Below are 26010 nucleotides of genomic sequence, written 5' to 3' on the forward strand. Positions count from 1 at the left end.
ATGCGCTCACGGTTGAAACTAATGCGCGATAATATAATTTATACATAGTATAAATTTAATTTTGTATTAAACGCACAGTTTATATTGTATTGATCAACGATATCTCTGAAATTTAATTCACTGCTTGTAATTTTAATAAATTATAGAATCTTTCTATTGATTATTTCCCAATAGCTTAAGCAAATGCATGAGAAAATTATTGACTATATATGTGAATTAAATGCTCCATGCAGAAAATATATTAAGCGACGTATGTCGAATAGTTATTTTAGTTAGAATTATAATCGATTTTACAAATGCCATTTAACTTTAACTGCGGTTTATTTATTTTTCATCTCTCAAGATGATTAATGAATATATTTAGTCTTGCAGATTAATTCATGCTCTACTTAATTTTGATTTAATTTATTTTTTCTTCTTCTAGTTTTGCACACAAATTAAAAAAAGATAAAGAGTGTGTACGTCAATTAACCAAAATTAAAAGTAAAAGTAATCTACATATATTGACGTAGAAATGGACATGACGTTCTTAATGATGATTAAGTATTAATTAAACTTAAATTAAAGTCACTGGTAACATAACTGGTAATGTAAAACAGTACAAGCAAAACGGATTATTAAAAAAAGAAAGGATTAACCGAGTCAACAGTGCGTTTGTGTGATTTTACGCTCTGCGATAGGGTGTTTATTATTGTAACTTGCTGTCATGGATTAACCCGTAAAACAATCTGTACTTCTGTGAAATAGGGTCGGTGGTAGATTTCGATCCATGCGTATTTCTGGTGCGTCGCGCGCGTGTCGTGCGAATCTTTATTTCGGTTCTCACGTTTCGGCGGTGCGTTCACGTACAGGAGAGCGTCCGTGTCGGGATAAATATCGCATACTTCTGCGGAATGCGCATCGCGGCGCGAAGATGCCGATATCAGCTTACGGTACATACGGTTGCGCGATGCGTGAACGGGTCTTTTCGGAGCACGCGAGTCTGCAACCTACTCGCGCCGATATAAATTTGGGTTATCTCACATACCGCTTCATTACAGATAGTAAACATTTTAAAACATAAGTTTTGCGTCACATTACGCTGCGCTAAAAATACGCGTAGCTAAAGCGGCGAAAAAGTCATTTTCGTTTCAATTAAAACTCAAGGATGTATTATAGGTACCTTCTAGAGTAAATTGAAATGGGAAATTGTATTAATATTTATACTTTAGATAAACTTCATTGATATGAAAGTTGTATTATGAATAACATTCTATTTTAATTTAAATACTTAAAATATTTTTATTAAAAAATTTTAGATTTTTTGTTGTAATGATTTTTAAATTTATCACCGCATTACTTATTTGTTACAAACTTATCAGATTATCATGCAATAATTACATCTATGTTGCTCAACATGGTAATCTCTCTGCGGTTAGGCATAATTAATCGTATTGTGCATCGATACTCGTGCGCTGCATAAAATTATTCCACTGAAATTGCATTTTAAAATATTCAGCAATGTTACATGTAATTTATTTTTTATAAAGAAGTTACGAAGAACTTCCACTTAGCTCGGAGAGTAGACCAAGCCGAAGACGTTCCCACAATTTTAATGGTCGCTATTGAATAGATAACTTCTAATGTGCGTTTATAATTTCATGCGCATGTCATCTTCTTGGAATCCAAGAATTCTTTTGAATTGCATATTCCAACATAGTGAATAGAACTAAAACGATATATAAATAGCACATTCTACGTTATCTTAGCTTTCGAAAATAATTTGCACGAAAGCTGTATACAGAGTATACCAGGATTTTCCGTACAAACTTTACTAAATAGTATTTTCTATGAATTAAAACAAAAAGAAATATCACATAAATATAGGATTTATTAACAGACAGCAAAAATATATTGTTAGTAAAAAGTAGTATAAATATAAATATAAATTTTTGTTTGTTCTTGCTCTACAAAAATAAAAAGATCAATTAAAATGGGACATCTTATACAAAAGATCTATTTCCAGGAAGAGATATTGATTGACAAACTGTTTCATATGCAATCTGCATTTTTCAGTATTCCATGATATTTCAAAGATGACTCGCGTAAATTTCGTATTGATTCTATCGTAAAACTAAAAATTGCGAATCCATCGATCAAGTATTACGAATAAACTTTTCTATTCTTTTTCTTTGTGCGCTTTGTCGAATGGTCTTCTCTTTAACAGCGGAAATCTTGCACAACCCACTTGCACGCGCACAATGCGCGTCGGCGACACGATGAATTAGAATCGCGGTTGCGCTGCTCGGGTCGGGAGAGGAGCAACGACGGGGTGCACCATGGCACGTGCATCGCGCATATTATTCTCGTTTCTCGAGTGGTCGGGTCTCCCCGCAAAGTGAGTATCGAGCGCGAAAGAAGAAAGCGAAGCGAGCGGAAAGATACGCGACGAGTGCGTGCGAGAAACGAAAGAAAGAAACAAAATCCTTCAGAGCGCGCGCCGCACAACGTATATATATATATATATAATATATAATTAATTAAAGTCGACAAATACTTATTGTATTTATCTCGACGAGCAACAAGCAGACTGTGGAATAAAGTGTATAGAGAGGTACGCATTCGTATATTGTTATAATTATTGTCTTTCTTCTATCATCTGTTTTTTTTATCTCTTTCTTCTCATCGTATACACGTTTCTTCATATTATTTCGATACCTCTCACCGAGATCATCAAGCGGAAGTGTCAAGTCATCGAATAAGATTTATCTTGTTAGGAATTAATAACTCTTTAACTGATATGTACACTGAGAAAACATTTTTTAACATTTCCTATATCTCTTAAGTAAAAGGAATATTTGTCGGATTTTAGGAAACGTTGACATAATTAAAGAAATTTTTTTTTTAATACGTAAAGTAATTGCTTATAAAAAAGTATTTTATAGAACATTGATAAAAAATATAAATTATATACATGTATATAAATATAAATATAATTATATATTTTAAAAAGTATCACGGTAAGTCTGGGACTTGTATATGCAAGCTAATCTTTTATATAAAATGAAATGATTGTTATTTACTCTACGAAAAAAAAAAACGGCGACATCATAATGAAAATTGTATTGTAACTTGATGCTTCCGCTTTTTTTCGCGTTACCACAGGCATGTGGTATTTTAGCTGTACCGCGGCGACCGATTCGCTCGACTGCGCGGTATTAAAGACGCGCGAGGAAAATAATGCGCTGTGCTTAACTTGTCGAATACAATACTCCCTCATCTCTCGGAGGCGGCGCGTTCGTTGACACTACCGTTGCAGTGTAAACCGATCGAGGTGTCGAAGTGTGCTACGGTGACAGTGTATCGCGGTCGTCGGATGCCACGCACTACAGACCTCCGAGAGGCCGCTGAGGGATCTCCTCTCGAGAGGGGTGACCGTTGATGGGAAAGCCGACGATAGAGACAAAGGGAAGAGCGTCGGACGACGGGCGGTACAGTTCCCGCGGAACGAAAGGGGAAGAACATAAGACCGACGTGTCCTCTCTTCCTCTTCCTCCTTCATCGTTGAAAGAGATGACGAATCGTGCCGAAGGAAGCGACGCGAGAAAAGAAGATACGTCGGCAGGAAAGCCAGGAGAAAACCAAGGGAGACAGCGACGCGATTGCCCTCCCGCTCGCCTCGAAGTTGACGGGGGTTGCTTCGGACGCGTCCCGACGTTCCCCTGGTCTCCAGGGACAGTCGCACACCGCCTCGCCTTACCACATACGATCTTCACGGAAAGAAAGAAAGAGAGAGAGAGAGAACTCCCCGGCGGGCGTAAGAAGCCAAGGACAATAATCCTACTGACAGCCGGCTCATCGTCGTAGCTTATTTCGATCCGCGATGGGTCCTGAGCCGCTAAGAGGAACGCTGTCTGCGCCACGTTAGTGTCATACACGTCGTAATATCGGGGTTTAATACCGTTAATTCTCACATACGCGTATCAACGTTATGTAAGACGGAGGATGGAGGAGGGACGATACTCGCACGTACATACGCGCGTATACTGAAACGTTAAAAAGTCACGCACGCCGAATTGTCCTTCTTATCCTCTTAAGTACGAAAAGATTATTCGCGCTCGATGCAAAATAAATTTGCAGTAAAAGCATCTCATTTTGATGGCAGTCGGAGAATATCTTAACGATGCGATAATTAGTAACGAATTGAAGCGGAAAGGTCGAGATATTTATCGCCGAGCGCAGAGATAGAGATATCTCCTTAAGCTAAAAGAAGTGAAGATATACTCAAATAAAGCGCTTACGCAACGAAAAGTCTAAGACGTTTCGGACTCTGTAAATGCGGAAACAACTCAATATTTAATACTTACGCTTACGGGGCGGCGACGGCGGCGGCGGCGGCCAGGATACGTCGTTTACGCGGCGGGCTGCGAAAATCGCGTGTTTACGTTTAAAGAGCTAACAAACTTTAATCCTTTTTTCTTGCCGGGGCCACCCGGCGTCCCGGTAACGGGATATTCAAATGGCTCCGGGCGCCAAGTGTTAACGTGCGAGAGGAACTCGCCCCGTTTACGGTCGCGTGCAACAACGAACGTGTGCGGACGAGCACATCGTACGCGTAGCATTTTCGACGGAGTCGGCGACTCCTGGGCTTTCAGACGCTCGCTTTTCGGTATTGCTGTCGCATATTCGGTATTCGTGTCAGTTGGCGTAGATGTAGAACGCGGGCGAAGGCAAATCGTGAAAGACGGCGAGAACGTGCCGTTGAACACCGAACGAGGAGACGCGAGATGCAGTTTAGGACGATGAAACGCGCACGCTTATAAAGTACTTCGGACACCGTTAATGTATCTCGCATCGCGCTAATGTATCACACTCGCTCCTAACGATTTCGCTCGCACTCGGCCACTCGCTTATGAACTTGTCAAAACGCATGAGCGCTCTAATGCATTTTGTCCGTTCGGCGATCGCGTGCAATTAAGATTTTCCAACTTAAAAAAGTGGAGAGGAGAGAGTCGCATGATTTCACATTCATATATCTTTTAACGGGAAACTTTCGGAACATTTATTTACGATATAACAAATGACGAGGAAAAAGGATAATTTGTTATTAACGTATAAAATATTACGAAGATAATATAATTTTGGATCATCTTATATCTTGTGAAAAGATCTTAATAATTTTTACACTCACACTGGTCACTATAAGAGAAGACAACTATGTACGCTGTGTGCGTGTTAGGTGATGCGTGTGTATGACGACGATATTATTATCATCTATCAAGAAGACTGTAAACTGACAATATTTCCTAATTGATCGTTCGCTTGTGCAACTATCTTAATCTCTCCTTTCTCGGAAGGAGAATTATTGAGCAAATGAGCGAATGATCTAACTCCATTGATCAGAAATCAATGGCCGGGTGTCTTTACGGGATCCGCGACCAGCAGAAGTCTTACATAGTTGGCTCTGCCGGGCATTATCACAATTGCTCGCGGAACCAATGACGCGAGTTGAAAAGAGAACAAAGTCGTCTTTGTAATGTAGGACCGTGATTCAGACGCGCGCATAAACGCCGCCGGATAAGCGCGGCCCGTTCATTCGGGATAATATCGGCGAACGATATCGGCCGGCGCGCACGCGGCAAAAGGGAATTATTAATATTAGCGTCTTCGCGAGAAACCGGGCCCCGATCGGCCGATTTGTTTATCCGCCGACGTGGAATATCAAAAGGATTAGAGGCGGCAATAGATAATAAACATCGGCCAATAAAGATATCCGAAAATACCGTGCCACACCAATGGATGTCTGTACATGCGTCTGTACACCGGGGGGGCCTGGCCTGATCTATGATTATGGATTCCGCGAGGTCGATGGCAAACTTGTGCCTTCTGACGATCGACGCGCGCGACACGTTTGCCTCCGCCTTCTCTAGCCAGGAGTAGGAGAATCGCATAAATCGTGTAATTGCGCGTCGCTGCGACACACATATATTATTGGTTTTCCTCATTGTAACCCTTTCAGCTGCCAGTAGGTGTGACTAGAGGAAAAAAAACCGGTAGAAAAACATATCGCGTAGAAATAAGAGTTACGTATTTTTCCCCCGATTATGAATGAATAATTTTATTTGATTCGTAATAGGTTGCTTTTGGAAAAAAAAAATCAATAGCAGTAATCGAAAATAAAGTTACCTTGAGTCTAAAAATTACGCGACAGATTTGTATATCCCATGTTTCGAATATTTAATATATTTATTAAGAAGAGAATACACGTAATTTTATCATTTGATGCAAAGTCTAGTTATTATGGTCGGTTGATGAAAAGCAGTGGCTTCTTTTTAATCTCGTCTACCTTAGATTACGTGTAATGATAGTTTATGTACAGATTGTCCTTGTTTATTTACATTACAAATACCTATAAAAAGAAAAGATCTCTTGGCGTAATGAGATACAATTGCAAGGAAAGAAATAACACCGACAAGCTTTAGTGTATACGATAGAAAAGGCGATAAATTATCGTACAGAATATTCCACGAGGAAGTATTTTATTTTCACAAATGATGGTAACGATTCTTCCGTTATGATGTATAATTTAACAATGTATTATTTAAGAATAACTCGCAATACTATTGACAGGCGGACGGTTGTGGAACATTTTTAGTCGCGGGAAAGAGACGTAGCTCATTTTAAATTAACCGAGAATCTATCATTAGAATTAATCCGCAAACTTACGGGAGACACCCCACAACAATTCTTCTTTTTAATTTACACCATCAATCCTATCGATCTCCGTATTATGTGTCATCATGGTTGCTATCGCGGTACGGTTCGTAATGAAAGAGAGGACGGACAATTCTCGAAGAGGCGACCGTTTCGGAACGATGTACCCATGATGTTCTCGTCCGCTACACTCGAAAAGCGGCGCCACGAAAATACTGCTTCCGGTTGCCCTAGATTCCCGCAATTCACTCCCCTCCCCCTTCTCTCTCTCTCTCTCTCTCTCTCTCTCTCTCTCTGTGCCTCTTTTTCTCGTGTCATTGCAACAGTGGTCTCGTACACAGGGCGAGCGCAAATCCCGTTCAAAGCACTCCATAATTTATGTATCCACCATCCGCCTCTCTGTTTGTCACCGAAGATTCCGCGTGTCTCTCTTTTAAAATTCCATTAAGGAGTGCAGCGCGCAGCGGTGCAATTTTTTTTGTTTGTCAGGTCCCTCGTCCCGTTCAACGCTTGGCCACTCGAGAAGGGCAGGCAGGACCGGGCCTCTTCCCGTTCGATGATCGATTATTCATAACCCTTGTATATACTTTGGACGAAAACGATCGCGATAAGATCGCGGGTTGCCGATATTTAAGGAGGATGGAAGCGAGGACCTTAATTCGATCTACGCGGGCAGTTCATGTTGGAGTCGCTGCTCCTCGGCAGCGCGCGACGTAATTTTAGACAGTACCCGCAGTGACAGTCTTTATAACGCACGTGAAGTATGAACCACTTCCGGTGGATCCGCGTCAACCGGCATGTCCCCTTGCGCTCGTGCTCTCCAGTGGCTCCGATTCTAAATCTGGACAAGCAAAATTTCCGTGGCCTTTAGCCTCGCATGTTGCGTCGACGAAAGTCGCTCGTCGACTCTCGCAAAATGGGCATTGTTTGTTGCAAAAATATTCACCATTAAACAATCGTCGCAAACTAGTTAACAACATTGTCGGTATAGAAAAATCGAAAAGTTTGACAGATTTTGAAATTATTTTTACGCGGATTTAAAAATAGCTATCTATTAAAATTATTTAATAGATAGCTTAACGTTAAAAATTATTTATTTGTCATTTTACATACGACTGATCCAGATACGACATCTTTTTCAGTGCATCAGAATTCTATATCGCGCGATCCCCGATAGATAATCGGCCGAAGAGCGATTACGGGGGTAAATATGTTTCGGTAATTGCGTGGCTAAGTTTAGGCGGTGCAGTTGGCGTCAATGCGCGGATGCATATTCAGAACGGGGCTCCTCATATTCTTATGCTCACTTACTAAACCGCTGCGTCGCTTGTGGATGTGAATGTGAATGGAACTTGCTGGCACCCCGCCTGTTTATATTTAGCCACTGTGGGCGGTATAGCTGTCACGGATACGTATCATCGGCATAACTGAACTGTGCAAATGAATAATGAAGTTCCAGTCGTCCCTTTCTCTCCCTCCCCCTCCCCCCTCTCTCTCTCTGTGTATGTGTTTGTCGCCTATTATAGGTGCCGCGAACTGAACACGTTACCCGAATTGGCGTTACTCACAGTCGCGACTCATTGTCTCGCGGTGGCCGATTCCTCGCACCAGCGAAGCGAACGCGACACATGTGGTCTCAATGAGCGCACATGCGCTTATTGGGACGCTCGCGAGGACATAAACGCACAGTTCGGCAGCCTTTGAGCGGCTCGTCGCGTACCAACAACGTATCGTAAAAGATCGTAATGTCAGCGAATACGGGGACTGAAGCATACAGTTATACGATACTCTTAATCTCCTAATGATCTTGTTAATTTTATGCGGCTAAGACTGTATATAAAACTTAATCTCTATGCATTATCTAATATGAAAGGTATTTCTATCCATATAGATATATTAGAGATATGCGCTTAGATCAAGAATTTCGAATCAGATTGTATTTGATATTTCGATTTCAAATTGATCTGTTTTAATTGCTTCATTTATACCCATCTCCTGTACGACCAATTTTATATCATTTCTCGTCTATCAATTTTTATGTTAGTTTGTCAATTTTCCCTCTATCATTTCTAAATCTTATAAACTATTTAAAAATTTGTGCACACGATAGCTAATTATTTTTATACATTTCTTTGAACATATCATAAGTTTATACCGTAATTTTATAGAATTTATAAAATAAAATTTTAAATTGTTCCATTTTCTTAATAAAATTTCAAATACTGATATGAAAAATTTGAAATATGATAGTGCTATCATTTTAATTTATATATATATTACTCATTTATTAATTTAATAAACTATTACATATTTAACGTTAAGTATCTGTTATAAATTTTTACTCAGCATATAATTTTTTGTAATTATTTTCTAAAGTTCTTGCGATTAGTTTTTTGTGTATTAAAAAAAAGATATGCAAATGAAAATATTTATTGCGTTTAATTTAGCATGTAATGGATTGCGTTTAAATGGTTAGCATGTAAATGGGAAATTTTTCTGGGAAAATTTAATTCGAATTCGATTTGTATTCGAATCAAATAGATGCGAGAGAGAGATTCCATTCAATCTTTACTTAATTCGCACACCTTCAATATAATTTATTGTATATTTGTGTGTACATATATACAAAGGCGTTCTTGGGTTTCGCATTATAATCATTTCACGCATTAATATGTTAGAATATGTCGTTTATACATCTACGCTTTTTAAGCTCTCTATCGTTTTTAATAATCCGTATAAACCAATAATAAGTATCCGGCAATGTCCAATCGACACGGAAGGTCACCGCTTATCATCGCTTGTGCAACGCTGCATGTTTTTGCGCACATTTTTCTGTCACCCTGCAGTTTTTCCTTTTTACCTCTTTTTCCTTTTCCGCTGCGACTACTTATAATATAAGCCAACGTTTTCCTACGTCGATTCTACGTCTCGGCGATAAAGTCCCTCGAGAGAACCGCCATCGTGAAATTAATAATCGTGGCTTGGAATTGGAGAAGGGCGACGCGGGTGCATCCAGCGTCGCGCGCCCGCGCGTGACATCTCAGCTGGTGCACAGGCTGGATGAATAAACGTCTTCCTTATCGTCTAAAATAAACTCCATGTATATCTGGATCGTGGCCAGGACGTAGAAAAGTACAATGATATTCGTCGTGTAAATTGTTGCGTTTCTATGGAGGGTGAATCGCGAATACTCACCCGTTTAAGCGCGTTGCCGGCGCGGAGTGCCTTCGATGCTATTAATACAACGTTAATCGCAAAAATTCGCTGGCGATGCGCATTGCTGTGCGATCTGCTTATTCGCGCTTGTTACTAGTCAGACACGCAATTAGGTCTTTAACTACTCGGTTATGAAAGTAATCTTCTTTTTTACGTGATAGTACATATTACTACACATATCAGTACACATTTATGAACCTGACATCGTAATATATATTTCGTATCAAAACACTTTTGATAACTTGAAATGCGGAAGTTTTAATAAATCCGTCACTTTATATTCGGGTTATGCGAGCATAAAAGTATCTCGCGATAAAAAATTGAGAAAAATTATATTTTGAACAAATATTTATAATTGGCATATTTTAAAAAAGATTTTTTATAAAGTAACAACTTTTCGACTGGTTGTTTGAGATAGGCATTCGAATTATTGATTCCTTATACAAATTGCAATTTTTCAATGAAAATTTACAGAAAGGTTTTTTTCCATTTGCTTAAAATAACAGAAATCACGTAGCGTTTACAAAAGCATAGCAAATAATGTAACATGATGTTTCGTCGAGCAAATTATATAATGTTATTAGGAGATAAAAATATGTTTTATTAGGTTGATGCAAAAATGATGTCAATTTAGTCTTCAACTTTAAAAGCACATATTTCAAGCTCAAGCTTTATTAATCGAAATGAAAAAAGCTATTACTATCGCAAGTAAGCAGAGCGAAATCTGCGATTGAAAATGATATTAATATAAACACATTTTTAATTAATTAACTTTATTGTAGAATAAAGCATTAAAGCTTAAAACGCACACATCAAGCCGACATTATTTTTGCATCAATCTTATATATAAATACGATATTAGTGTATAAACGGTGTAAACTGTGCAATTTAGTTGTTCTATCCAAACAAAAAAATTCGCCTAGAATGTTTTCGGATGGCATCAAGTTATTAACAACTAGTCTAAATGATTTTTGCGCCGCATAATCTGCTTCATTGTAACGTTTTATGATAACATAAATTACTCGAGAAAGAACTCGTTCAGTCAATTGCGCGTATAATAACATCTTGCGGTCGTTTGCTCGAAGTCTAAATATATATATATATATATATATATATATATATATATATATATATATACAAATATATGTGTATAAGCGAAACACATAACGAGGGAGATCCGAAACAACATTTAGGATGCATTGAATCGTTGATGGCATAAAGTCGTAATCGCGTCGCGCAATTTGCTCTGCATTCGACAATACATCCGACATATTTCATCCACGGGTATGCGGATAAATCGCTGTCAAGGTAGAATGGTCCACCCTCGCGCGACTATATCTTTCTCTCTCTTTCTCTCTTTGCATGAGAGCCGGCGTGCATAGCGTCCCTTTAATTAGTGGTCCGTGTGCCTTTACAGTCGTATCCCGCTCACATGACGGTCGACTCGCAGAAGCAAATCGAGATGCAGCGGCTGCAAACGGAGCACTTGAAGCGGCAGCAAGAGCACATCATGCAGCACAACATCCAGGAGTTGCAGGCTCAGATGACAAAGAGCCAGCTGAGCATGTCGGGGCCACAGTCGTTGATGTTCCTGCCGTTTCTCGAGCAGCTCAGAGGGCTGCCCGTGCAGTCGCCCATGCCACCGCCGCCGGCCACGTCAACCGCCACCACCGGCAACAAACACATCAACTCCATTGCCAATGTACATAGCCCGGTGATTATCGATATTGGCTGTAACTCCGCGTATACCGCTCGCTGTTTTGCAATATTGCAATCCCACATTTTATTTTCGTCTTACGGATAAATATTGATTCTACTCTTCTAAGAAAAACAATTGATTTATTCTGTTTCTTCCGTTAAATAAATATATGTAAAAACAGCTTTAACAAGATTCTGTTATTTCGATGGAGAAATTTCGATACGTTAGCCTGACGATTTTCCTTTCGTTCGCAGATGATCAGCAGCCATCGGGAAGGTCCAAGCTGGGCGATGACGCATCTCGCGCAGATGACCACGCAGATGGAGAAGGAATCGTCGTCGCCGGCGCCGATCTCATCCGCGGTAGCGCCGACGGCCCCGCCTCTTCAGGATCTCGACGCCCCGTTGAACCTTACCAAGCCGAAATCGACGTCCTCGGGCGCCACGGCGTCCTCGTCGTCGCCCGGCAGCGACTCGCACTCGACCGGCGCCGGAAGTAGCGGCCAGCAGGAGCAGCCGTTGGCGGCGACCGCGCCCAAGCTCTTCCCCCCCGGGCTGCCGATACCGCGGAATTACCTGCCGACGCTTCCCTACGCCGGCCTACCGCCGCATCTCAGTAGCCTGTCTTCGCCGAGTGAGTGAAACATTTGCTTTAATCGCCGGCGCTCGTGAGAGCGGAATAAAGCCCGGCGATTACGTTCTCGGCTGCCGAGCACAGTGGAGAAGTAGAAGATCCCGTCGAAGCGACATTTCGCGCGAAAGAAATTGTTGCTATTCACAACGGTTAATTATCTCTAGTGCGAAATACGCCGTGAATTGTGCATGTGTATTACCGTTCGTGAGGTATTCCGTCCGAATTGCCGCGATTAAAGTAACGCTCGTTATCGTGATCCGAAACGTTACTTCAGAAATCGCGATTGTGCCAATTGCGCGATCCCCGTTTGTCCCGCGGAACAATTGCAAATTGGCGATTGCCACAAATGGATTCCGAGGGAGAAAGGCGCACGGCGGCGGTCGGTACCCTCGGCGGAGTATGCGATTTCATGCCGGCGGTGAACACTTAATCATCTTCGAGCAGGCTAGTTTTCCCGATTGTCCGCGGCCGATTTTTTTTTCTCCCGGCACGCTGCCGCTCGCCCCGGAGAACCTGTTTCACTTGCCATCTGGTTTTTGCCATGCGGGTACACCGACGACGGCGTGCTCATAATCAACGATGCGTAACGCGATTCCGCCCGATAAGGGCCGCGCGACGCGCACAGGCGTGGAAGGGAAGAAAAATCCGCGGTCCGTCATTCTGACGTCGAGAGCGAATCTCTTCGCGACGTATACGGAGTATGGAAAAACACTAAATTTCGGGGATTATGTTAAAAGTAATAAGGGAAAGGATTCCTGCAAATGTGGTTTTTTGATTGGAGTTTCGCGAATATTACAATGTTCCGAATAAATAATACGAAATGCGGTATATATATTAAGTATGTAAAATTAGTTAATTTTCAACATCTGAAGTTCGGATCGATGAAAATGTCTTAATCGTTATATTAGCATGGCAGATATTGGCTGTCTCATCTCTCATATTTAAGAAATAATATTTATAATTCCATAAGCGATAAGCGATAGCGAACCCTTTGCCATTTCTTTTTAAAAAGTATTTCTTTTCCACTCGAGAGAATTTAACCCTTAACTATCATGATGCTTAACGTTAACGCTGAAGAGAGCTTAAAGAAACTAGCGAAAAGGTTTAAAGCGTTAAATAAAATTTTCGCTAAAGGCAAAGCCGACTTCAGGTCGGGCAAAGAGTCAGAAGTGTCGTATCCTCCGTGCATTTGAGTTTTTCAGTACTCTGTATATCTTAAAAACGTAAACTCTTTCGACCGTGTCTCCATTACATGTCTCTCACTCCGTTTCTCCGGTAACCCGTTACAGTGGGCAAGGTAATGGCCAAAGACGAGGCCGGCGGACCAGGAGGATCCGTGGCGGCCGCTGCGGTCGCGGCCGTGGAAAAGCACTTCGCGATGCACGGGCTATACGGATTGCCGTCGAACACAGGTGGGATGCCGTCGGCCCAGACTCAAAGACCGATCAAGCATTCTAGCTCTCGGGAAGAGCCGCCGCAGGAGGAGCAGGATTTTCTCTCGACGCCTCATAGTAAGTGGACAAAAGAACGTCGTGTTAATCGAGACGGATTGCGCGGCTGGTTAAATATATGACGAATAATTAATATAGTTTCGAACGTGTTGTAAAATCTTTAACAAATGTAGAGCCAATTTTTTTTATCAACGATCGTGATAGAGTATGTTCAAAGTAAATGTAAACTTCATAGAAAATTCACTCACAATAGAGCTTTTCAGGATTAAAATCGAAACAAAAGATATGAGATTAAACACACGTATTATACGTATACAAAAATTGTAATAGTAATTTAATATCTATTGTATAAATGTTTTTGTTTTTAGAAAAGTATGAGTAGCGTAGTATTGTGAGATGCACATGTAGCGTTTATTAGAATGATTCTACGAACTATTATTAATATAATCTTCCGCTTAATGTCGTGTATCTTGTGTATATATGATTCGGCTTTGAAATTGCAGTGTGGCGAGATCCAGGATATAAAGTAGCGGAAGACATAACGGAAAAAGGTAAGCACTTCTATGAGTAACGATTAGGCTGATATTACGCTCTTGTTTTGAGAGCGCCAAGTGACGCCCTCGCGAAATCAGATTCGTTTCTCACGAGAGTATCGTGAATCCCGACGACGACGTGACATCTAACGCCCCGTCTCTCTTTCTCTTTCTCCTCAGCGAAAATGGTGAGGCAGCAGAAAAGGGAGAGTGAGAACAAGCCACATATCAAGCGACCTATGAACGCATTCATGGTGTGGGCCAAGGACGAACGTAGAAAGATCTTGAAAGCCTGCCCAGACATGCACAACTCGAACATATCGAAAATTCTCGGTAAGCATACCCGATTTATATCGCATATTCGTGATTATATTGGTAAACCCATAATTATAGCTACCATTTATTTTTATCAGAAATATATTGCATTATCAATTAACATAATGTAAAATTTCGCAAATATGTCCCAAAACTCGAAAACAAGATAAAGGATGATCTGGCAAGAAAAATACAATGAGAGATTATTTAACACAGGCTGTGAGATTTATTATCTTTATATTGACTAAAGAGTACTAATTAATTTCAAGAAATCAATAATATAACTCATATAAACGAAATGAATGTTAAGTTCATTTTAATAACAATTCAAGATTTATAATTGATAAGTCCAATAGACCTACTGTCAATTCCGGAAAGTTAATTTTATTTGTGTATCAATGAAAAATGATTGCAAAACGCGAAACGTTTATCATACGTATTCTTTATATCTTTTACAGGCGCTCGGTGGAAGGCAATGTCGAATTCGGAGAAGCAGCCGTATTACGAGGAACAGTCGCGGCTCTCGAAGCTGCATATGGAGAAGCATCCGGACTACAGGTATCGGCCACGGCCGAAGCGCACGTGCATTGTGGACGGTAAAAAAATGCGCATCTCCGAGTACAAGTCGCTGATGCGGCAGCGGCGGCAGGAGATGCGGCAGCTGTGGTGCCGCGACGGCGGCAGCGAGATGAACTTCCTGTCGCCGGTGAGCGCCGATATGACCGGCACGCAGCATCACCCGGGCACGGGCGCCGGTCCATCGGCGCGACCATCGGTGTCACCGCCGGCGACGATGTTAAACGGTGGCAGCGGCACTGCCGGGCCGAGCTCGGACCATCCCTCATTCTATTACCCGCAGGACAGCCTCTCGCCGACGGACATGATGAACTTCTCGCCCGAGAATTCCGGCTCGATCGGCGGCTACGATGCGAGTCCGCGGCACCACGACGAGGATTGAACCGCGGCTCCGGGTCAGCCACTTTGGCCGCCCGGAGCATCATCGTCATCATCGTCGGCAGTGGCGGCGGCAGCGGCGGCCGCGGCGACTGCAGCGGCCGCGTCCACGTCGAGGCTCGCTTATGAACTCTTCTGGTAATCGAAATCGTCCGTCTTAACATGACGACGACGACGACGACGACGTATCTCGAGTCACACGTGCGGCGTCATTAGCCGCGAACGCTCGATCGCAAGAACATGTTCGCGAGCTCACGCTTCTTCGCACGACGAAGCGCGAATTGGAAGAGGACACTACTTCTCGGGGAAAGAAGAGTCGGGTGTTTCGAAACCTGTCGCCGGAGGTTGTGATATAATGTTCTATCTCTGTGCCATCGTACATGAAACGCGAAGAACCTATCCGCGAAGCAGAGGCGAGATCATCTCCGTCACGACGTCGCTCCATCGTTGATCTTTCTTGCTTTTCGGTACAAGTTATCGGAAAAATGCCGGTGTTTTCGCAGTGCGTAATCTTTACATCAGTTAGTCTATTTGATTTGTATCGAATATGTGTACGCGGATCTCGATACAGTACTGTCCACAAACATATACAATACTGTCGTATTGACAAAGCAATGCATTTAGCTTGTAGAGTATTTTGACAATGTCTGATGTCCGAATCGTAGTATTTAATTAATAAGAAAATGTACCCAATGGTCTTTCTTGTAACTTTGATGAGTTTTAGATGTAATAATTTAGTTATCTGGGAAAAATGGCTTATAAGTATTATAATTATACAATTGTGTTTTTTTTTCTTATATAAATTTTGCATATAAAAAAATATTAAGAATTGCAAAATAAGAAAAGCAATTGTTAATTGGTACAACTTTATTCTGGATCACTTTTCCTAACAGACTTTCTTTTCAAGATATTTTATTGTTTCCATAAAAATGGGACATTTAATATATGAATCATTTTTCTCAGATGTATTCTTTAATTTTTGCTATTAGACAATTTTTTTAAGATTGAAAAAGAGTCAGAAAATTATTGACAGTATTAATTTACAAAACAGTTTTCTTCACGGTTATAATAAAAGCGAAGCCTTAAAATGAAGTTGAATATATTTAGGAAAAAATATCTTTTATATTTTAACCTTTAGGCTCATTTCTAAAGCTCATTAATCGGACAGAGGAACAATTGGCTTTCTTTGCAAGGTCTTTATTTTTAACAAAAATTTAATGATCTAAGTGCGCATCGTTTCGCATTTCAATTTTCAATTTTCCTAGGACTGCGCAATGCTCTTATAATACGCAATTTCGAAACAATCTGTATTGAGGCCCGAGTGTATTTATTCGTTTCTACATGCAACAATCGATGGTCCATGAATCATTTTTTGTGTGAAGATGCTTCTGTCGCTCGTTTATGTTCAGGCATTTTCAGGTGAATTCTAAATACACATTTAGAAAAGAAAACTAAGCTGAAACAATAGGAACAAAATCGTAAGATTTTGAAAGACGTCTACTATCCTAATCTCTCACACGTTCTCCGGACGTCGAACGTTTTTTGTTATGTAAAAAATTGCTTCTGCAATTACACGGGCAATGACGGAGGACGGCGTCTCTTACGCACGTCGCAAAATTTCCTGTATATTCTGTATCGTTAACCAAAACTGCAGTTACACGAAACACGGTAGACGCCGGTAGCTAACGTGTAGAGATAATGATTAAACTGGCGTTGAACTAGCGACCAAAAAATCCGATACTCGTTGCAGTTCAATCTCTTTGCATGCGATGTGCGTGCACGCGAGGCACGAAGGCACGCGCATATATACGCATAATTTTTATAAGACAATCGCGCGCCGATCGTTCGGATGCGCAGCTCGTGCCGGTCTTCTCTTATCGGACTCTTGGATACGTAGCCGATAATCACGCACACGTTGCGACACGATGCATGGCCAAAAAGTCTTGTTCCTATTTCTCCTAGTGTGTATGTGTGTGTGTGCATAACGATACGCCGCGATTCCGGACGGCCGTATTGAGCGAAAAAAAAACGAAGCAAAAAGAAAGAATGGAAGGAAAAAAGTAAACGATAAATAGAAATGGTCTATCGCACAGAGCATCTCCCGCAACGGATCCGCGCGCGTCCATGGACCGAGTAGACGTCGCACGTGGCAATATCTTATCTTGCGACCGCCAGAGTCAGTTGTTTAAAATGTTCCATCGTATGTAAAACAATATTGCGTTCGACGCGCCGACGAACGAAAGGTCGGAACAGAGTGAGACAAAGCTAGAAGATAATCGCTTGCGCGATTAAATCCCGATGCGTTAGACGCGTAACGGGACTTCTCGTTTAATATAAATGCCTAGTACTTATAGTATTTTCATCGTTAATTTATTGACCCTAATGTAAAAATGGCAATGAGCCGACGGCGATTTAATAGTCGATTGAATGACAAGGGGCAAAAAGGGACGAGAGGGTGTAAAGGAGGGTTGAAATGAAACGGACATTGGAAATTAGCGGATTGTCGATATATTAGTTACGATAAAACGGAAGGGATTATAGCGTTATTTATCGAAAGATCAGTGCGCATCTGCGATCCCGATTGTCATGCTAGACACGTCGCCTTTATTCTCGTAGGGGCGCGCGTTTACGCGTTTCTCCATCTTCGAATCACATTTACGAATGTGGGGGAGATTGTGGTATAGAAGGGGGATGGGGTGAGAGATCGATGGAGACAATTACGGCCTCACGTAAATCGATGCGAAAAGGCGAACACAGTTGTAACGTAGCTAGGCAGAGTTGATCTGTGGGACGATCGAACACAGAGCGATATAATGATTTGGAGCTTGATGTGATATAATACTTATGTGCCAAATAGCGTTTTCGCGGGCGGGGGGTTAATCAAAAAAAAGGAAAAGAGAGAGAAGAAACTACTAGTTCCGAGTCGCCTCGTTGGCTCGACGTGAAACGAATTTTGTTGTGTCTCCTCCTTTTTTCATGTTTTCTTCTTTTGTTATTTATAATCAGTGCAATTTACATACACACACACGGTACCTAATATAATTTTATAAAAAGAGCCAGTATCCTCGATATATATCTGCACCCGTTTTATTGGGGCTCGACCGGCATCAGATTTAGGGTAGCTTAATGTTGATAATAATTTATTTTATGTATATAATGGATTTGTACATTGTGTCGGGAAATAATGATCGATACGCAGCCCGACACGAGCGTCAATATTATTAATGTACAGTGTAACTATATTGTGATGTATCTACGTAGCTACATTATATATGTAATTATTCGAAGTATGTAGATTAACAATGTTAAACGCGATGTATTCTTATTTTCAATGTCATTATTATCTTTATTATTATCTTTATTATTATTATTATTATTATATAGAGATGGCACAATTATTATTATCATTATTATAAATATTATAGTTATTAATATCGTTGCTTACTTAGTAAACTATTATTTAAGTGACGAGCCTTATTATTTTTAGTAGCAAAAGGAAAAAGGTTGTACGTGCCAGTTTTAGACAAGAACGGCAAGTGAAAGTTGGTCGTTTTATGCTCGAATACTCAATCAAATTTTAATGAAATATTTCTATACAACATACATTTTTAACGTAATATCTCTATATACATGTTTTCCCTCGTTCAAGCCGTTTTCTTAGTCTGTGATGATTTCGGAATACATTTAGGAATTTCAATTTTATAATCACATTCATTCATTTCAAAGTTTTGCGTTTTTAAATACGTCTCTCTGTCTAGTTTAATTTTTCATCGCCAGTTTTTTTCAAAGATAAATTTTGAAAGAAATTTTTTAATCGTTTTACTTCTAGACAATGGCAATTTTTCACTTAGCAAAAAAACATTTCGAGTGAATCATTTGCCTATATTGCATTTTTTCCGATTGTGCCATATCTTTGTTACAAATATTGGAAATTTTAATTGTTTTCACATTTGCAAAATTTTATGAAATCAAACCACCTGACGAGATGTAACTCGCGCGTGCAATGGAGTTTGGTCCGCGTTTCTCTTTTTAAAAGCCTTACCGATTCTTATTGTTGTCCGCAGTGTTTGCTTTTTTTGATAAAAATCGGTTCTGCATTCCATCGATTGCGAGATTTCTATCTACGATGATCGTTGAAATTAGTAATGATATTTAGTCTCCGTGGCGATCTCCTTACTTTCAGGTATCACGAATGTTAACGCGATAATATATCAACACACACGATTATTATATTTACTGGCCTTTACATGCAACCAATGCGAATGCAAACTGTAAGAATAGTAAATTGTAAATCGAATTACACTACTAATATTATAGTATATTTAACGTAAAGAAAAAAAGAACACTAACATCCGCTCTCAATATTCCAAGCATTCACTTCATTTACATGTACGTTGTTGTTAATGGTATAAAAAATATAATAAAATAACGCTTTACCGAAATTCAATCTTAGTTTTAGGTATATATGACACTATTTCTAGATGAAAAAACTTGTATGTATGAAGGATGTATATAGTTATGCAGTGCAAATGGGGAGAGACAGAATGAACGGGAAAGAGAATGAAAGAAAGAACAAAAGAGATAGAGTGAATGATAGCGATTATAAGTCAGACGATGTGTGAGTGAAATAAAATTCTCACGATCATCTTAACACTACTCGTGTCGTGATCGTAGTACATTATCGATATCAATAGCATAAAATCAAAATATATATTTAGGATCATGGGTAAATTGCTACTGATAACACTACTGTAAATTTTATTTATCGATACATATTCACAACAGAATAGTTTTCATCGCGACAGTGTTAAGATGAGCGTACAAAGCATATGGTAGAACAAAAGGAAAAGTCATACTTCAGAACACATATAAAATTGAGGATACGTCTTCGCACTTATTATTATCTTGGACTAAACATCGCATCCCATACTGTTTTTGTCGAGTATAATTGAATTTAAAATAGTCTCATCAAGAACGCACCACAAGTTGGCTGTGAGTCACGTGACTAATTCTCTTTCACGTTTCATTTTTTGATAAAAGGGGTATGCATATGTTTCATCATCATTGATTAAAATATACGAATAAATAAATTGGCAAATTATTTATTTATTTATGTTAACACAACCTAAGATGACTTTTCCTCATAGATAGAGACAAATGCACTGTATATCACAATAGAGAACAGCACTATTATAAACATAAAAAAATATGATTATATTTATTATAATTTGAAAGCTAGGTACTCTTTGTTGTTTGTATTTTACAAGCGTAATCATTATTATACATAAATAAATATGAACTATATAAATGAACGAATATGAGACTTTCATTTTTTTTACATGTGCAGATGTTATCAGAGAGGGACCTGAAACCTGAGAGCGATCATCGCGCCGTTTTAGGTGTTTTCATCCATCAGCCTCTATGTGCACAAAATGTGCACATTGAACTGTGTAGTCAAATATATCTATATGAATCCCGTAGGTAATGTGCATGACTGTTTAGGTTTCTACTATGCTATGTCCACGTTTATTTGGTTCTGTTTCAAGCTATGCCCATAAATTTTACAATTATATGCATTCATATTTTAAATCTTTTATGCAAATGTGCATAACCGTGTTCTATAAATGTGCAATATCACATATACATGATATATATTCAAATAATTGATTTGATAAAAATTCACTCACCGATTGCTGTCGCTGCTCCTGCTCCTGCTGTTGATGCTGCTGCTGCTGCTGCTACTGCTACATTCCTTTTCCGGTTTGCGTACGTTAAGACACACTGAACAGAAAGTAAATCAATTCGCTCCCAGAGTTTGATTGCGCGACGACTTATTGGCACGACCGACATTCTACCGAACGGATATCTTCCTCGAGCGAATACGCGCACACGAAAACTTTGCTCGGAACGAAAATCAACACGGCACGAAAGTGGCGTGACGTCACGTAACTTCGTGGAAACGCAGGCCAAGGAAAGCGACGAGAAAACCGTTTGAGTGAAAACTACGCGCCGAGATACAACGAACGGAGATAATTTCGTATGATCGCACGACGACTGGTAGCACTTCACTTAATTGGCACTCGCGATATTCTACTGAACGATCTCACATGGCTCGCGTATCGTCAGCCACCGCGACGGCACTCTCAACGCCGTACCAGCGCACAATACGAATTCTGAAACACGCGAGACACGCACGGAGTCAACGGTGCGTCCGACCGGCGCTGGAGCGTGAGGAAACATGACGGCAGCGTCGGCAGTTGCGGACGTGACCGTTGGTAGGTACACTCGGCGGTACTCGGCGCTAGTCGGCGCCACTCGGCGTTGCTAGGCGACCGACTTGTTGACTCGCCGCGCCTGCGCCGCTGCCGCCATGTTGCTTCGTTGCTCCGCGCTCCAGTCGTCACGTACGCCACTCCAGCGCCGGTCAAACGCTCCGTCGACTCCGTGCGTGTCTCGTAGTCGTAGTCGTAGGATAAGGCAGAGAAAAACGTAAGTCGTAATATACTACTATTCTAGAGGCTACGGTCGACTTGACGCTACAAACGTTTCGAAGCATTCTTTGACTGGTCAATTCGTAAAAATCTTTGTTTCGATTGGTCAATCAAACACTTCGAAGCATTTGTAGCGTCAAGTGGACCGCAGCCACTGTCTAGAATAGTATATACGACATGTACGACTTACGTTTTTCCTACGACTATGACTGCGACACCTACGTCTCGTTCTCTGCCTTCGGCCTAAAGTGTGAAAAGGATACGTTCGGTAGAATATCGCCAGTGTCAATTAAAGTGCTACTAGTCGTCGTGCGAGCATACGAAATTCTCGAAACGATCTGTTGTATCTCGGCGCGTAATTTTCATTCAAACGGTTTTCCTCGGCCTGCGTTTCCATGAAGTTACGTGACGTCACGCCACTTTCGTGCCAGGTTGGTTTTCGCCGCCAATCAGACGAGCCGTCCTTTTCACTTTTTCAAATGTAACGGTCGCGCCAAGTGAAATTCTCGCGCGTAGTTTACGTTTTACTCGTGTATGATATATTATCCGTAATATCGGGAGTGCCGAATAAAGTATCGGGCGATTGTTATTAATGTGCGGTTCGAGAATAGCAGGATGATGTCAGCAGAAAGCGGCAAAGGAATGTCAGCAAAACTGGAAAAGGAATGTAGCAGTAGCAGCAGGAGCAGCGACAGCAATCGGTGAGCGATTTTTTATCAAATCAATTATTTGAATTGATATCACGTATATATGGAACAAAGTGATATGTGATAAACGTGATGCGAGATAAAATATTGGTTCTATTCCATGCTATATCTGTACAGTGTCAGCATTGCACATTTATAGAACACGATTATGCACATTTGCATAAAACAGATTTAAAATATAAATGCATATAATTGTAAAATTTACGGGTATAGCATGAAACAGAACCAAATAAACGTGGACATAGCATAGAAGAGATTAAAAAGTTATGCACATTAACTACGGGATTCATAGATATTTGACTACATAGTTCAATATGCACATTTTGTGCACATAAAGGTGGATGAAAACACCTAAAATGACGCGATGACCGCTCTCAGGTTCCTGTCTGATGTCATACAGAAAAACTTTGGAGGAATTTGAAAAAAAAAAAGACAATTTAATGATAACGGAAGTACATGCTAAATATAAATAAGGTTTCATCTATTTGTAACTCTGCGGCTGTCAGTTTTTTAATCGCATTTTGCGCTCTTTCAAGCTGTTCAGTCTCAGATGGCGTCATCATTTCTGCAATCTATAAAAAAGAATTTTTTATCAATGCTGTTTTTGCAATTCTTTTATCTCAATAATACAAATATGTATATATATTAATATTACATCAGCTAGTTGCTGTTCCGTTGCGCCATGTTCCCTCAGATTAGTGGAAAGTATCTGTACTCTCAGTTGCTTTTCTATCAAGCGTTTATTATTATTGGATTCATACTCTCGTCTTGTTATAATATTATACAATGCTTGATAACAATGCTCTGTTTCCATTTCGACAATTTTATTTAAATCTATGCAAAATCGACAAGGTGTTTTCGTCTGTACTGATGAAGTTCCACTTCTCTTCATCTCTTGTATCTGTAAGTAATTCTCTTGTGACAAGATATGTGTTAAGAAATTGGCGTCTTTTGCTGGAATCAACGCTAAACTCTGGATTTGTTCCAGGTTAACATCAATTTCATTGTGAACTAATCTAAAATCATAGAAAAGTCAATGGTTGCCAAGATAAAGCAAATAATTAAACTGTTTACAATAAAGTGAAATATTGAGAAAGGAATCTGTAACTTTACCTAAAAATTCTTGCAGCTTTGGAATCAAATCTTTCTGTCACAATATGCTCCAAAGTTGTCCATGTTAACTGTTTAAATGCGTTCTTCATATTAACAATATACTGCCCTCCACCAGAATCTCCAACGCGTTTAATGAATTGTGTACTATCTTCTTCTAGAAGCCGTAAGTATTGATCAAGATAATGCTCGAGCTCTTCATAATCCAACTTTTTCACTTGTTCTTTTATTTCCGTGTATGGAATTGGATTTGATGTAGTTGCCCAAGATGCAGTCCGCAAGTACATCAAATTGATCATGTGTTTCATTAATTCTCCAGCATTTTTGTCAAATCTTTGAGTTATAGCTGATATAACAATTTGATCCCTGAATCACACGTTAATATTTTAAAATATTAATAAATATATACTCAAAAATTGTTAGATTAAATTTATTACCTAAGATCTTGAGTAAACCTGTCAAAATTGACTTTCCAATGTATTGTATTATCCGAAAGTTCAGTCTTTTGTCCTTGCAGTTTATTGGAAATGGCTATCAAATCAAGATCTGGTAAGGTATAATCGGGCTTTGCTATATTTCCTGTTGCTGTCGTATCGAAAGATAAACAGCGCATTAAAAATTGATTTTTCACCAATAACTCAAATACATCTTTTAGATTTGGGATAGAAGGTGATTCAGCAGCTGAAAAAACATTTAGATAATTAATACAACAAATCCTACAGTTCATTACATGTGAGAATGGAATATTAGAAAATAATTTTTAAAGAAAATAGAAGCTGAGTAAAAATTTATAATTTTGTGTCGTACACCTAGAAGGGGTCTGTTCGATTCGTTTGTATGTTTTTATTATTACTTCAGATGCTGTGATGTATCCATGCTTTAACACTTCTTCCATCATGATTTCACCTTCATCTCCACAGTGAGTTTTTGCAAAAAGTATATATCTGTAATAAATAATTTTTATGATATAAGTGATATAAGATATTATATACCATGACATAATTAAAATTCTTATTCCACTGTTTAACAGTACCTTGGATAACGAAGAATCATAATAATTTGGTTTTGGTCAATGGTATACTCAGTTTCACCCTCATTTTGTTGATAAGTGACAAAACCATATTTTATAAGGACAGATAGCCCTTCTTTTATCTAAATAGAAAAATAAATAATGTTTGCAAAAGAAAAATAAGTAAACATATACTTCATACTATAACATAAGGTAGAATTTATAATCTAATTATATATTCAAGATCTTAAATGTAAAATGAAATTTACAACAACCTTACATAAATGGAATTTTATAAGAATTTTATAGGAATATCAAATTTCTCAAGCATCAATATTATTGTGTGGTAAGGATACTTGTACTTAAATCAAAAGGTTCAGATCAATATCTTATATCAAACCATATTAACTATATATGAACACACGGCATTTTCAATATTTATTAGTCTGATAGTATTATTGACTGCATAATTTTTTATTATGAATTCTTAAATCTATTCTTATATTTAACTCTGTAAAGCTATCAAATATCAAAATCAATATAACAGTTACTGATGCTGACTCCAAGATCTATTTATGTTGATCAAAATCATTAATTAATTTTAAAAAAATCAAAACTATAAAACTTATATAAAAATAAATCCTAAGTTCATTTTAATATTTTAACTATAATAACTGAAGATTTATAATCAAGTAGATGCATTATCAGCTCAGAGAGGTTGTAAGACAGTCTTAAAATATTATGAAGTCATAGAATCATATCAACATTTTAATATGACATTAGTTAAAAGAATTTTAAATAAGAATAGATTTTTATGAATATATCCACTCTCTATTTTTATTATTAATAAATGATATATGCAGTTGTATCATTGTTTACCTTTGACCCCTGTAAACGCGTTCCAAAACATATTGAGCCAAATGTTTTCGTTCCATATAATAAACTATTGCCAATGGTTTGTACGATAGAGCCAAAGAATTCTTCCAACAGCAATGAGCACAGTTTGTTACGAGAATCCTTCATATTTTTAAGAATCAATCCCTTCGTGCAACATCACACCACGTGCTATTTACAACTTTCATTCAACTTTGTCGACCAAAAATCGATTGAGGTAACCTCGAATAACTGGATGCTCTCGAATGACTGGAGTATTACTAGATAGGGACCTAGAAACTTTTAGCTACAGCCCAGGTTCTGCA

At 39.3% G+C, this 26010-nt stretch overlaps 2 protein-coding genes across 5 annotated transcripts in view; one reads left to right on the forward strand and one right to left on the reverse strand.

The window, feature by feature from the left end:
- LOC105834809 (transcription factor SOX-13) overlaps positions 1 to 20045 on the forward strand; it is a 107034-nt gene extending 86989 nt beyond the window's left edge. For 3 of the 4 annotated variants that reach the window (XM_036286920.1, XM_036286962.1, XM_036286886.1), the window contains 6 exons: positions 11327 to 11623; positions 11863 to 12241; positions 13531 to 13752; positions 14196 to 14243; positions 14406 to 14558; positions 14999 to 20045. In XM_036286920.1, the coding sequence (XP_036142813.1) occupies positions 11327 to 11623; positions 11863 to 12241; positions 13531 to 13752; positions 14196 to 14243; positions 14406 to 14558; positions 14999 to 15498 (1599 nt within the window). In that variant the 3' untranslated portion in view covers positions 15499 to 20045. The remainder of the gene's footprint in view (positions 1 to 11326; positions 11624 to 11862; positions 12242 to 13530; positions 13753 to 14195; positions 14244 to 14405; positions 14559 to 14998) is intronic. The other variant, XM_036287003.1, reaches the window with a different exon arrangement.
- Positions 20046 to 23108: 3063 nt separating this feature from the next.
- LOC105833717 (DNA-directed RNA polymerase III subunit RPC3) lies at positions 23109 to 25968 on the reverse strand. Its single transcript, XM_012675660.3, has 7 exons — positions 25691 to 25968; positions 24836 to 24954; positions 24610 to 24746; positions 24240 to 24483; positions 23806 to 24168; positions 23348 to 23708; positions 23109 to 23264 (listed from the first exon to the last, which is right to left on the reverse strand). Exons 1-7 carry the CDS (start codon positions 25832 to 25834, stop codon positions 23130 to 23132), a joined length of 1503 nt encoding a protein of 500 aa, XP_012531114.1. The 5' UTR covers positions 25835 to 25968; the 3' UTR covers positions 23109 to 23129.
- Between the last annotated feature and the right edge of the window lie 42 nt (positions 25969 to 26010).

This window comes from Monomorium pharaonis, chromosome 1 (genome assembly GCF_013373865.1).
Source record: "Monomorium pharaonis isolate MP-MQ-018 chromosome 1, ASM1337386v2, whole genome shotgun sequence".
NCBI classification, from domain to species: Eukaryota; Metazoa; Arthropoda; class Insecta; order Hymenoptera; family Formicidae; genus Monomorium; species Monomorium pharaonis.